Source organism: Falco naumanni, chromosome 8, assembly GCF_017639655.2.
Source record: "Falco naumanni isolate bFalNau1 chromosome 8, bFalNau1.pat, whole genome shotgun sequence".
Taxonomy (NCBI): domain Eukaryota; kingdom Metazoa; phylum Chordata; class Aves; order Falconiformes; family Falconidae; genus Falco; species Falco naumanni.
The window spans coordinates 24,393,150-24,406,096 of record NC_054061.1 but is presented as its reverse complement, the minus strand read 5'-3'; the positions used below and the strand labels follow the sequence as shown (position 1 = coordinate 24,406,096).

The 12,947-nt window shown below is 44.1% G+C and overlaps 1 protein-coding gene across 3 annotated transcripts in view; it reads left to right on the top strand.

Moving 5' to 3' along the window:
- The window catches only part of LYPD6 (LY6/PLAUR domain containing 6), a 45,523-nt gene extending 34,139 nt beyond the window's left edge, over positions 1 to 11,384 (top strand). For all 3 annotated transcript variants that reach the window (XM_040602952.1, XM_040602950.1, XM_040602951.1), the window contains exon 5: positions 234 to 11,384. In XM_040602952.1, the coding sequence (XP_040458886.1) occupies positions 234 to 437 (204 nt within the window). In that variant the 3' untranslated portion in view covers positions 438 to 11,384. The remainder of the gene's footprint in view (positions 1 to 233) is intronic.
- Positions 11,385 to 12,947: the final 1,563 nt, after the last annotated feature.

The window sequence follows — 12,947 nt, the reverse complement described above, 5'->3', positions numbered from 1 at the left end:
GGATAAAAAATAATAAGGGGAGGGGAGGAGAAAAAGGAAGAAGGGGAAAAAGAAAAAAGGGGGGAAGGGAGGAAAGAACAAAAAGAGAGGGGAAAAAGGGAGGAAAAAAGGAGAGAGGGCAGGAAACCAGACTGGCCACTGTGCTCCTTTGCAAATGTATTATTTTCCGTATGTCTTTATTCGGGGGTATCGGTATTCTTCAAATAACCAAGTTATCACCTCGCTTGTTTCAGATCTGCACCTCCTGCTGCGAAGGAAGCATCTGCAACTTGCCCCTCCCAAGGAACGCCACAGACGCTGTATTTACCACCCTCTCCCCCCCCAACAGAACACAGAGACTCTCCCACTCCCTCCTGCTGACAATGGCGTGTCTCTGGCTGGGGCTGATGTCCCAGCACTGGGTCACCCTGCCACGCGCGGCAGGTCCACACAGCTGAGCTGGGCGAGGACTCTGTGTCCGCATGCTACCCCTCCCCGTGGAGCCGGCGCTTCGGAGCCGGCTTTGAAAAAGACTGGGTTTCCTCCTGATGGTTTGTTAATGATGAACTAGTGAGCCTGGGATCTGGGTGTATTTGAAGGGTGTTAAGAAAAAAAGAAAAGAAAACAACCAAACAAACCAACCACCCCCCAACCCCCCACCCCAGTTTCTCTACTGTTTTCTGGAGAAACTCATGCAAAATATTCCCAGAATCCATGGCTGAGACCGATGCATACGCTTTTCTTAATGTCTTTTCTCCATGGAGAAATGTTATTTAAAAGTACTATATCACTGCTAGCTGCTAGTATCATCACTTACTTGTTCAAAACTTTCTTGTGATAACTTGTCAGAGCACTAACTCCGGTGTCCTGTTAACCTCTTTTGAGAACATACAGTAAATAATACATAGTCGGTGTGTTTTTGCAGTCTCCCCACATCTCCTGCTCATTTCGGAGAGGGCAGGAGCATGCAGTGGAGCAGCAGCAGCTGGAAGGGATGAGGTCAAGGGAGCAGCAGCAACTTGGATCAGGCTGGTGTTGCGCACAGATGCTTCCTCCAAGGTTGTCCACCAGCAGCACGAAGAGCCACCCCCGTGACAACACACGCTGGGATGTGCAGAACATCACTGCGGTTCATAAAGTGAACCAGAGACACTCCGAGCCCTCTGCTCCTGCCGTGTGCTTAGAGGGGAGGCGGGTGGGCTGTCCCTGACCCGCCAGTGCAGGAGGACGCACTGCCGAGGGCTGGCGGGTGCCTGGGTGCAATGCTGCTGCTGGCCGAGCCAGCGGGTTCCCGGCACTTTGAGGGCTTTACATATTTCCACGTTTTGGCATCCAGTTCTATAGCACAAGAGAGTTGATCCTGAATAGCTTCTGTTATTTTATTTACTGCACTCCCGCTATGGAGTAGGGACTGTTACTAGCTAGAGCTGTATTTTGGTGACCTGTGTTGCTTGTTTTGCTCAGAAATTGAGTATGCAATATTTATTTTTGTATGTTGAGTAGGATCTAAAGCGTTTAAAAAGTTCTTAATACTGATATTGCCAGGCAATATGGTTGTTTTGCAAGTGGGTAAGCCTGTAATATATAAATTATCATAAATATATATATATATAGTTTTGCATCTCTTTTAAAAAAAGAATCAACTTTGTTTTGCAAGGTCAGTAATAAAAGCAGGGTGTTACAGACTTGCTTTATAGTTAAACCAAACCTTTTTATAATTTTTTTTAACAGCTATAATCATAACTTGTTCCGTTATGAGCTGATTTTTGGCTTCTTGTGCTCCAAGGTAACCTGTGTGTTATGAAGTTACAGTTTGCTTATGCTCTGAAGTGCTGTTCTGGGGGAGCCACTGCTGGAATCCAAATGCTTTCTACAGGGCTCATCCAGCAGCATCCGTGTCGGGTACCATTACCAGTGAGAAACCCGCAGCGCTGAGCGTGCGAGGTGCTGTCCTGAGTTTTGTGCCCTTGGAGTGAGCTCCGCTTGTACTCTGGTGAGTTTTATTGGGGGCAAAAGAAGAGGACTGAGAGCAGCACTTGCTCCCAGTTTAGTTTCAGGTGATTTCTCTGGGGAAGCAAAGCAGGCTGGAAGCCTTGGTGTGTTTTGCTGGGTGATGTTTTTTAAAAATGTATATATATGTGTATACATATATATATATATCAATCATAGCAAAAACTGAACTTCAAAGACTGTTTCTTTCCTATTTTTTAACCTTTTACATAAAATAACATTTTTGAGGAAAGGCTAGCTGACCTCACACACAAACCTTGCATTTTGCTGTCCTTCTGTGACTCGCTCACAGATTGCTAGTATTAAGAGGGTGGTTGCAATCTGTTATTCTATGCAAGTTAGACCCATCTCTGGAGCCCCCCAAAAAATCAACCCTGCAGTCTTTATAAAGCCTGTGCCCTCCTCTGCAAGCTCAGTCGAGCAGAGCTGTGCAAGGTACTTACGGGTTGGGGTTGGAGGGGTTTACAACTTCTCCAGCAGCAATTCAAATATTTATTACTGTTATTACTATTATTATTATTATTATTATTATTATTATTATTGTGCTGCAAAATGGAAGATTTGAAGTGTGGAAGAACCTTGTTCAGTTGAGATACCTCTGCTGGGGCAGGGGTGAAACAGGCTTTCTGTGTTGGCTGAGCATTTTGGCAGCATTCTTGTGTCAGAGCAGGGCTGGATCCCAGGGCACGTGCTTTGAGAAGACGTGTTGGAAAGCCAGCGTGATGTCAAAGCATGGGAAATCCAGGATTACTGACAAATGACTTGCTGAGGTGGGCTCGAGGCTCAGGCCACGTTGCTGGTGGCCAGCAGTAGCACCTTGTGGGGAGGTCCCTGCCGGTCACAGGGCTCGTACACTGGTTGTGGCAGCTCAGCGGGATAAGGATTTAGATATTTTTACTTAGGGCCTTGCAGTTGAACACATGCATTTAGGAGTCACTCCGTAAGACACCTAACCAGCAGCAAGAAGCAGATGTCACCTCCTCACCTGAGCTGGCTGCCTTGGCCCATGGCTCACAGTCAGGTTTCTGGCTGTGTTTTCTGGCTTCTCTGTATGTCATTTCCTCTATTTCCCATATATTTTGCAGTTCCACTGTTATTTAACAAGCCTAACCTGTGGTATGGTAACTGAGCTACTTTAACCACATGGGATGAGCTGAAGGAATGGCTGGATTTCTTTATAAGATGTTGGATTTCTAGGAGCACTGCCACGATGTGAAAGGTGAGGTGCCTGCAGCAAGATGACATGGGCTCCAGTGCTAGCTGGCTTGTCGTGCGTGCTAACGGGTAGGACTTTCATACTGTGTTTAGCGGGACCTCAGACCCAGAGACCTTTTTAGGGACCTAGTAGCATGCTCTGCCCAAAGGCTGGGATGCCACTGATCAGATTTGTTATTGGCATCACAGAGGTATTAAACCAAGCCAGTTAATTCTACTCCCTTTGTAGTTAGCAGAGGAAAAAGTGGTATTTCAGGGCCTGATTCATTGTATGCGAAGGTGGATGGTTAAACTGGCTCAAGCCATGCCTCAGAAAAGTAGCTTGGATGTATACTGCATGCCACCTGGGGTACCCCGCTGCCAGCCACATGGTTATGCCAAGACCAGTGTTTGCACATCCCTGAGCAGGCACCACTCCTATGCCCATCCCCAGCTTTGCCCTGACCGTGATGGTCCTGCTGCTGGAGAAAGTCCCAGTTCTTGTGCTGGTCCCTCTCCCCCACCAGTGTGCCACAGCTGTGCCCTTCAAAAGTCCTGTCCAGCTGAGCTGCTACCTCTGGCTGTGGTATGAGGATTACGGACAGAGCTTAAAAAAGTAAATTAAGGTGACCGAGACCAAGTGGGGACCCTGCCCAGGATCCTCTCTGGACCAACAGGTCGGTGTGCCCGGTCTGTCCACAGAGCTGTCGGGGTTTTTAAAGCACATAAATGCTGAGCTGCACCGTATTTATTTTTAGGCTCTATAGATGTGATACTGCTTTTAAATGTCTAATTTTTTAACTCTTGTAAATGCTGTATATTTGTATAAATAAATGTTTAAAATATTCAGATGATGTGTGAGGTGTCTGATAACAATGTACAATTGCCATCACCAGCCCTGCTTTTCAGTGTGGTGCCACCCCTGTGCTAGGACACTGCTGTCCCCTTTTCCTTTCTCCGAGGTCCTAAAAGCAAAAAAAAAAGCCCAGAGCTGAGCTGTATTCAGAGCATTTTGTTTTAACTCCTCCTGTAGCTAATGAATCTTCCCATGGTTTCCTCCTGTTCAGCTCCCATGGTTACTTGTTACAAATTGGTTTATACTGGGCATTTAATAAAGTAAGTCTGAGGAGGTTCCTGTTTAGTTTGTGACTCTTGGATCTTCCTTTCCCTCACCTACTCTGGAAAAACTAAGTTTTCTGTAATTGTGCTGTCACACTAATTTCGTCCCAGCATGTTCCAGGGGTTGGGGGTGGTGGGGGTGGTGTGTGTGTGCGCAGTTATTTCTAATTCCTGCTCCTGAAACCAACAATTATTTGGATGTAAACCACTTCACGTAGCTAATGAAAGGTTTCAGACAAAGTTATTTGTGAGTAACGAGAAGCTGGAGGCAGAGCACAGTGTTTCTGCACAGTCCTTTAAAGTGAATAAATGCAATTTACAGCAGTAGCACAGGAAACTACAGTATATTGACTTACAGCTCCTGAACTTCCCCATAGTCCTAAAATAAATTTCTCTCTGGCAGTTCAGCATTTGGTGCACCTTTGGCTTACAAATGTGCCTTGAAGTAAGAGACTTTGTTATCCCATTTTGACGGGTGCCTCTGGGAACACCAGTTGGTGCTCGGGGCCAGGAACAGGATAACCCCCGGGGCATGCCGCCTTACAGCACTTCCCCAGCTCGTTGTTGAATTACCGATTTTTGGTGTTACAGCACGGTGAGCTGAGGGCAGGTGTTTAGTTAACAAATGCTTCAATTTCTGCAAAGCAGTTGAATTCATTGTCAGTAAAAACAATTCATCTTGACTGCACCACCCTTTCCCTCCCCATGAACGCCACTAGAAGCAGCCTTTACCCGCTTGCTTGGGAAACTGTCAAGCAGCCCAGCCCAGCTTTCAACACCCCAGTTAATGCAAAACCCACCCTGCACCAAGGCAGCCCAAGCAATTCTCAGCCTCCTGACTGCTCAATCCTACAAGTCTTAGGCTAAACAAACAGCAGGATATTTTCAACATGATGGGCACTATCCACAATAAAGGCAAACAAACGCAACATAGGGCTAATGATACTGGAAAAATAAAGCGATATCAAACTGTTAAAAAAAATATCCAACACCTCCCAGAGGTTTTTATGCCAAGCAGCAATCTGAGCAAGCCAGCTTTCCTGACTTTTATAAACATTTCATTACCAGTGTAAAATTTAAATAGGTTTTACTTGTGCTACAGACATCCCCATCAAGCTCTACTGAAGACAGGCTAAACCTGAACTTGTCAGTCCACATGTGTTAGAAATGGCTAACCCCAACCTCCTACCCAAAAAGTGTTGATTTGGGACTGTGGTAAGGGGCTACCAGCCAAGTCCTTTCTGCTGCCGAGTGCTGGAAGGAGAATATTTTAAACAGGTAACTATTTTAAAGGGACAAGTTGCTCAGGTTTTTCCTGTAAAAAATGTAAATTATCCTCCTGCTGTGAGGTTGTGTGCCATGCAGTGCTGTTTCTGGACAGCCAAAAAGAGCTGCACCTGAGGTCCATGACAGGTGGCACAGGGAACAGAAGAATTCAGGGTTGATTTTACTGACCCCATAGCTGACCACCAGGAATGGGTATCGCTTACTGTTCACACTCAACTAATGTCTTACCAACCTAAGCACAGGTAAGGTGCAACACGTGCACCCATGGATTTTTCACAACCAAAATAATGGGTTGTCACCTAAAAACATCCCCCTAACCAAAAATTTGAGTTTCCTCCAGGGGAAATATATTACAAGGAGTCAATTTCCCAACATCTTCTACCAGTCATCACAGTCTCTACAAGATATTGCTGCGTCTCTTTTAGCCACAAAACCTTCCCCGAAGTCCAGCTCTCAGACTACATTTGCTTGTCTTAAAGCCTTCCCAATCTGCCAGACACTGCAGTTTCAGCGGCAGAGATTACTTTCTCAGTGAAGCATAACACCCAGCTGCATGAAATTTCAGTCTGATAATCCTGTTATGTTCCCCTGTCAGACTCCATGCCGATGGGACTTTTGTGTTTGTGCAGCTCCTGAAATAGCAGCCTGAGCCTTACCGAAAAAAAAAAAGTTAAAAGCAAGAATTGCCATTGCCAAGGTGAAGGGCTACTATTTTAAAGACACCGCAGCAGCCCATGGAAAATAAAAGCCACAATCAGTTTGCGACTATTATTTAATCTTAGGTTTTATGTGGATTGCAGGTTTGGGTGTCAGGCCCAAAGCTCCACCACCAGCCCTTGGCTTTCCTCCAGGTGAGACCATGGTTTCTTTCCTTAATAGATGATGGCGATATGCTCAGCAAGAGGAAAAGAAACCCAGCTATTTCTTATCCTGACGGTAGGCATTAGTGTGTAGCAGAAACTCTCATTCATTATACTAGAATTTTTGGAATAATAGATGCTTTTTCAGTTAAATTTTCATTGAGATTCTTTCAACAGGTTTTCAGAACCAATTTTTTTCAGTGGGTAGGCAGGAGCAGAGATGGAAGGAGTTAATTTTATTGACATTTTGCTCCTTGACATTTCAGTGTCTTTTCAAACCCCCAGTTTTTTTAGCTCACCTCACAAGGAGCAGGGGTTGGACCTGACAGCCTCCCGAGGCCTCTTCCAACACCAAATATTCAGCAAGTCTGCAGCAATTTTCTATCGTCAGACCCAGAAAAAAACCTGAACAGTAAGACACAGCTAGCATACAGAGGAATTATTACAGAATCGCCAACGTGGCATACCAGTGACCCTAATCTATTAGCTTTGTTTGTGAAAATCCTACATTATAAACGATTTCTAGAGAGATACTTCTCTTCAAAGAGAGATTTTTCAGCCTCTGACTCTGCACACATAAAACCTTGACTTGTGTAAGAGCCAGGCAGATATACACACTAGTATCCATCTGTCTACAAGTACAGTATAAATTTATATAAAGTATATGCCATACATCTATATATATATATACACATCTTTTCAGAAAAATGAGGACAGCACATGCGTATGGAAAAGGAGTTGGTCACAGACCCTTGCTGAACGTGCAGAGTCTTTAGTGAAAGGCTATGGTCCACACAGCCCAGGATCCCTGCACTGAAGTGCCTAATAGCTTTCCAAATAGAACAACTCACTATATAGGTACTAGTTATTGAGGGTTACTGTTAAGCAAACAAGTAATAATAATAAACTAAACAAAAAAAAAAAAAACAAACCAAGAAAAAAAGGAAACTGGCAAAACCAATAGAAAGCGTGTGGCTCTCGTGTCTTTAATGAGATCAGCTGGAAGAGCAGTGGCCTTAAGAGGACTGCAAACATCAAACCCCATGCACCAGGGGGCCAGCCCCACATTTGTTTCCGTTTCTGTGGAATATTTAGGTCATTAAACAGGGCATATCCCCTTGGGAAGGGACAAGATGCTGGAAGTGTCGCGCCTGCATAAGCAGTACTCCAGCAAGCGGTTTTAGGAAGGACATGGTCATGTTTTGTGTTGATGGTGGGGATTAGAGGAGCAGCAGCAGGAGAAGGGGCAGGAACAGGGGGGTCCAGTCATCTGAACTCTGCAGGCACATCCAGGAGGATGTCGGCTTGTAGGGAAATACCCTGAGCTGAAAGACACATGTTGCTCTGGACAACTTTCATAAATAACAGGATGGAGTTAAATACCTGAGTTTCCTTTGAATCCTACTCCGATTCCTGCCTCTGATAATTGCTAATGGTATTGTCTATGCATTTGTTCCTAAATTCTGAACTTTTCTATCTCTCTCTCAGACTCCGAAGTACCAAGTCAGCAGTGATCCTCTTCCCTCAGCACCCTAATTTCCTTTTCCACACATATACATACACATATACACAAATATACCTCGCTGCAGCACCTCTGGGTCTTCTCATCTTGCTATTCATTACCCTCAATATTGTTGAAATTTTATGGACTTCTGGATTTAAAATGCACTTGCCACAAAACACTACTCCTTAGAGGGAGCAAAGATCAACAGACAAAATAAAAAGATAAATATATCTAAGTCCTCCAAGTAAATAAAGCAGTCCTGCAAAACTAACTGAATATTATCTCGAGCTCATCAGCTCCACTCCAGCATTTAAGTTTTACTCAAATTAGTAAATTACTCAGTACAAGATTTTTCAGCTTCAGGTCTTCTTGAGCCAAGACACCACGGTGGTGTATCAGCTGGAGGCTCTGGGGCTGAGCAGCAGCCGTGTGGCCTCTGCAGCAAAGTCAGCCCTCAGGGAAACCCCACCTGGTAATAAATCACCCAAGGATTTCAGCAACCCTTGAGTTCACTGAATATCTTGAGTTTTCTTCTCCTGTCACCACATCAGCTTCTCAGCAAAGACTGCAGCAACAAATGTCACGTTTGGGTCTCCCTCCTCAAACTGCTGCTCAGAGGGACAGCAGGAGGCTTGCAGCCACCTGCAAACCCACCCGACAGCCCCTCTCCTGAGCCCTGTCCCCCCAGCACAAGCCCAGAGAAAGCCCCTCCAAAACCTGTGGAACATTTATAGGGTCTTCACTGCCTTGAGACCCAAGTACTCATAACAGCAATTTAAATTATTTTCACAGTATTCAGAGTTGAAAGGCCAAGGGCATCTCACAGACACAACTCACCCACATCGAAGTGATACATCATCGATCAGATCCTCTCAGAAGAGGCAGAAGTAGTGCGGCAGCTCAGCAAGAGGCTCCACTGCAGGGTTTGCTGCAGGACAAGCTGGGCAGGGCTGGGGGGAACCAGCTGCAGTGTGCTGAGCCCCAATCACCCACCTGCTGAAAACCTGCCTCCACTGGTAACTGGGTGAGGGGAGGGGGTTTCTCTGGTGTCTTGCAGCAAATCCAGCTTTGCTGAGCTGCTGCTAGAATTTGCTGGTTTAAGAGTTTATGTGTCTGAATGTCATGTTTAGGATGTGATCATGATTCCGTCTCGGTCATCTGGTTAAGACACATTAGCCTTAACCAGGTTAGAGGGTTAAACCCTGCCTATTCACAGGGCACAGAAAGCTCTCACACAGCAAAAATAAACTCTGCATCTCTAAAACAGGCCTAAGCAGTATGTATCACCACCACTGCATGCGTCCCCTGGCAAAGATCTGCTCCTGACAAAGGCGGCTGTCAGATGCCGTTATTTCCCTGGAAACAAAGAGAATTATAATAGAGCAGGATCCTATGAAAAAGGCAACACGTAACTTATTCTTGCAGCTGACACAAGCTGTTATTGTTGTCATTGAGCAGCTGCTGCGAGCCTCGGGTGCGTGTGTGCATATGGGCATGTAGGTCCTGGGCAACTTCCAGATTTAGGGAGAAGTTCCCCTACGCAAGTGCCAGCCTGCACGAAAACTTCAGGGCACAAAAGGCTCCAACTGACCTGCTTGGAACAGCATGCAGGAAGCACGCACGTATGGCAACGTTTAACCTTCCTTGAAGCATTAAAGTACCATAGGCTGTACCTTTATTTGGTGGAAATTAGAGTGGTCTGCTGGCTTCAATGAAATAATTTAAAACAGCTAAAGCCAACTGGCCCAAAAAGTTAAGGGAAAAAAAAAAAAAAAAAGCCCAGGTCATATCAGCGACAGCAATTAGCACTCAGGTGCAGCTGAGCTCTTGATGGCTGATGGAAGCTCTTTAGCCAACAGTTTTTACAGTAGGCTCAGACCTTCAGTACTTCACCACTCTAAAATTAATTAGACCTGCTGAAGTTATGCTTGAAGAGGAAAGGTAAATCACTTAAAACAACTAGATGGAACTAGATGATCTTTAAGGTCCCCTCCAATCCAAACCATTCAATGATTCTAAAATAAACTACAGGAATTTTACTCTAGATTTGTATCTTACCTGTTATTAGTTTCCTCTGCTGGAAATTCTGACTAACCTTAGCACTCGCTCCTGACACAGCAATTGCACAGAGGATACTTTTTTTGGACCAAGCATCATGTCCCCTTTCACAGCACACCTAGCTATAGGCAGTACCTTCCCACCCAATGCTTTTTCAAGCTTAAAAAAAAATACATTGAATTGGATCCAATTAGAACAATGACATACAATGAAGTGTCGATACTAAAAGGCAAAACAATATAGGCAGCATGTGAATACATGCTAGTGAGGGTTTTTTCTCCCCTAGATAGCACACACAGGCCAGTCCCAAAGCAGCAGCACTCATGCATTCTGCCTTGTCTTCCTTAGGAAATAATTCACTGCAATGTTACTTCACGTTACAGCCCTAGTGTTAGCCTGGGGTACTAACTAACCCAAGCTCTGTGATAACAGGAGAACAGCCTTGGTTTCAACAGAAGTTAGCAAACTCAACAATACTGGTAAAATTTGCACTCTGGATCTACTCAGCAAGACTTCATCAGAAGCCATGAGTGCTATGGAGATACATGCTATGAAAATGTGACTTTTCAAGTTTTGGGTTATCTCTATAGATTTTCTAGTGGGTTCTAACATATCAGCATTAAATTCTGCTGTTTACAAGGGAAGCTTAAACCAGAGTGTTTTGCTGACCATGACTTTTATGTGCGTAGGGATAGCTCAAGTGAAAAAACAAATATTAACACGTTATGTGGTAAAAAAAGCTATGCAGAGAGAACACTAGTAATTGTGTATAGGTTTTGGCTTTGTGTAAGAAAAACTGAAAAAAATCCCAGAAATATTTGAAAATTTTGTGTGAAAACACTCCATTTTAGTAAAAGAATAAGCATGTACAAATATCCACACATGGGATGTTTCACTTTGGATTAAGTGAGGCATTGCAGCCCTCACCAGTTAATTCACACAGAAACGGTTTATTCTCCTTCATCAGCCTACCTGCCACACCTCCACTGTGACACTAACAAGGCATCGCTGTCATTAATCTGCTAGCAAATGCAAAGGTTGTTATTGGTGTCCACTAAGTATTAGCTCAAGAAAAAGGGAACTAATTTAATATACATGGTTACATGGGCAGCTTTTAAGTAGTAACACTGTAGATTAGTAAGTTACCTTGTTTCTAAAGTCCATGATTTCAGAAATATATATGCTGTGCACCTTGCAACGCAATGCAATGATAACCTCCTCGTCAGTATCTACCAGACATTTTAGGCCATGCATTCATGAAAATCAATTCCATGCGTGTTTTGAATCAGCAGCTTTCACAATTCTTTCAGTCCAGCAGACAAAACTGCATGGAGAGCTGCTCTACTGCTGTCCTAAGGGTGCAGAAGTGGGGGGGGGGGGAAGCATTGCAAGTGTGCTCTGATGCCTTGGATCATACAAATCCTCAGAGTATAAAAACTGTATTACTACTCCATATTTACTTCCAACTATTTCAGCAGCAGCACTAACACATGCTCTCTACACTTCTTCCAAATTCATGCGGTTTTCCGCTACATATCAGGATTTCTGCAATTAGTTTAGCCTGACTGGGCAGAAGCTTTTCGAGTTAGACAAGCTCACAGACCAAGTTTTATATACGTTACTGTGACGAAGCAGATTACGTCCTGTGGCTTCACCTTTCTGGATCAGCTACCTGAAGCTGTCTAAAGTTACAGCCGCGCTCTCCTGTGGGTTTATGAACCAGAGTATCTCCTGTTGAATGACACCTCAATTAGCAAGAGCGGGCAACAAGCCTCCAGCCAAGATGCAGTCAAAGAAAAGGGGCCCACTCCCCCAGGAGATACCTTTGACCCTCTGGATTATTTTGAGAGCTTTTTTCCAGCCAGGTGGCTGCTAGTGGAAGGAGAGTAAGAGTTCTTCACTGTTTATGCTCTTATAAATGACAACTGTTCAATTACCTAGCTTATTTTTCTTGTTCTGTATAAACATATGCCCAGGGAACGTTAGTTTGAATAACGATTTTGAGGATGCCAAGGAAGAAAAGAAGCAACCCTTGATAATAAGGAGATTTTAAAAGGACTGGGCACATGAGGAGAGTCATGCAATTATTTTGCTATTATATTTCAGCTCTACATCACTATTTTTAGTCCCTCCACAAGACAGACTGCATAGTGTTAATTTTTAACTCACTGAATCAAAGAGTAGTTTATTTGCTCTCTCACAAACTAAGCACAGTTGAATATAAAGCCAAGCTCTAAAGCCTGCACTATTACACAAGGACGTCACAAATAAATCAATGAATTCACTGAACTGAACCAAACTGGCTGAGTACCAGATTTGGAGTAGACTCCTCCATACACAATCCTCAATCTGTTGAAATACTGTACTTCTGTCCTACCCACCACAGTCATCTACTGTTATGTAGGGAACAACACAACTCTTACAATACACTCTTGCTGTAGCACAGCTTAAACATGAACATTTGTGGCACTGAAAACCATGGAAGCTTTCCGCTTACTGAAAACAGAAACTTTTTTGATATTTGCTACTTAAGACATTTCTGCTGGGGTCCAAGTAAAAGCTACCACCAAGTCTAAACTTTAGCAGTCTTCAGGTGGAGATTCCAATCACGACATTGAAGGCCTCAAGATAATTATTTCCCTGTACTGAATTCAACCAGCAAAGCAATGCCCCCCTTTTTCACTGAGTTCTGACATGCAATGACAGCTTCCATCTTCCACAGGACAGGAAAATACCTCTTTCCAGCTGTGAACTGGCCGCTTCTGTCAGTATCTTGTTCTGGATATTTACCCCTATTAAACTTTTAAGCCTGGATTCAAATTTGGGTTTGTAACTTCAAATTAAAATCCTGTCACTACTGTCCTTAGCAGCGATACCACCAGCTATTTAGGAGACTATGGTGGTATAGAGCTTTACGATAATAGCTCATGCAGGAT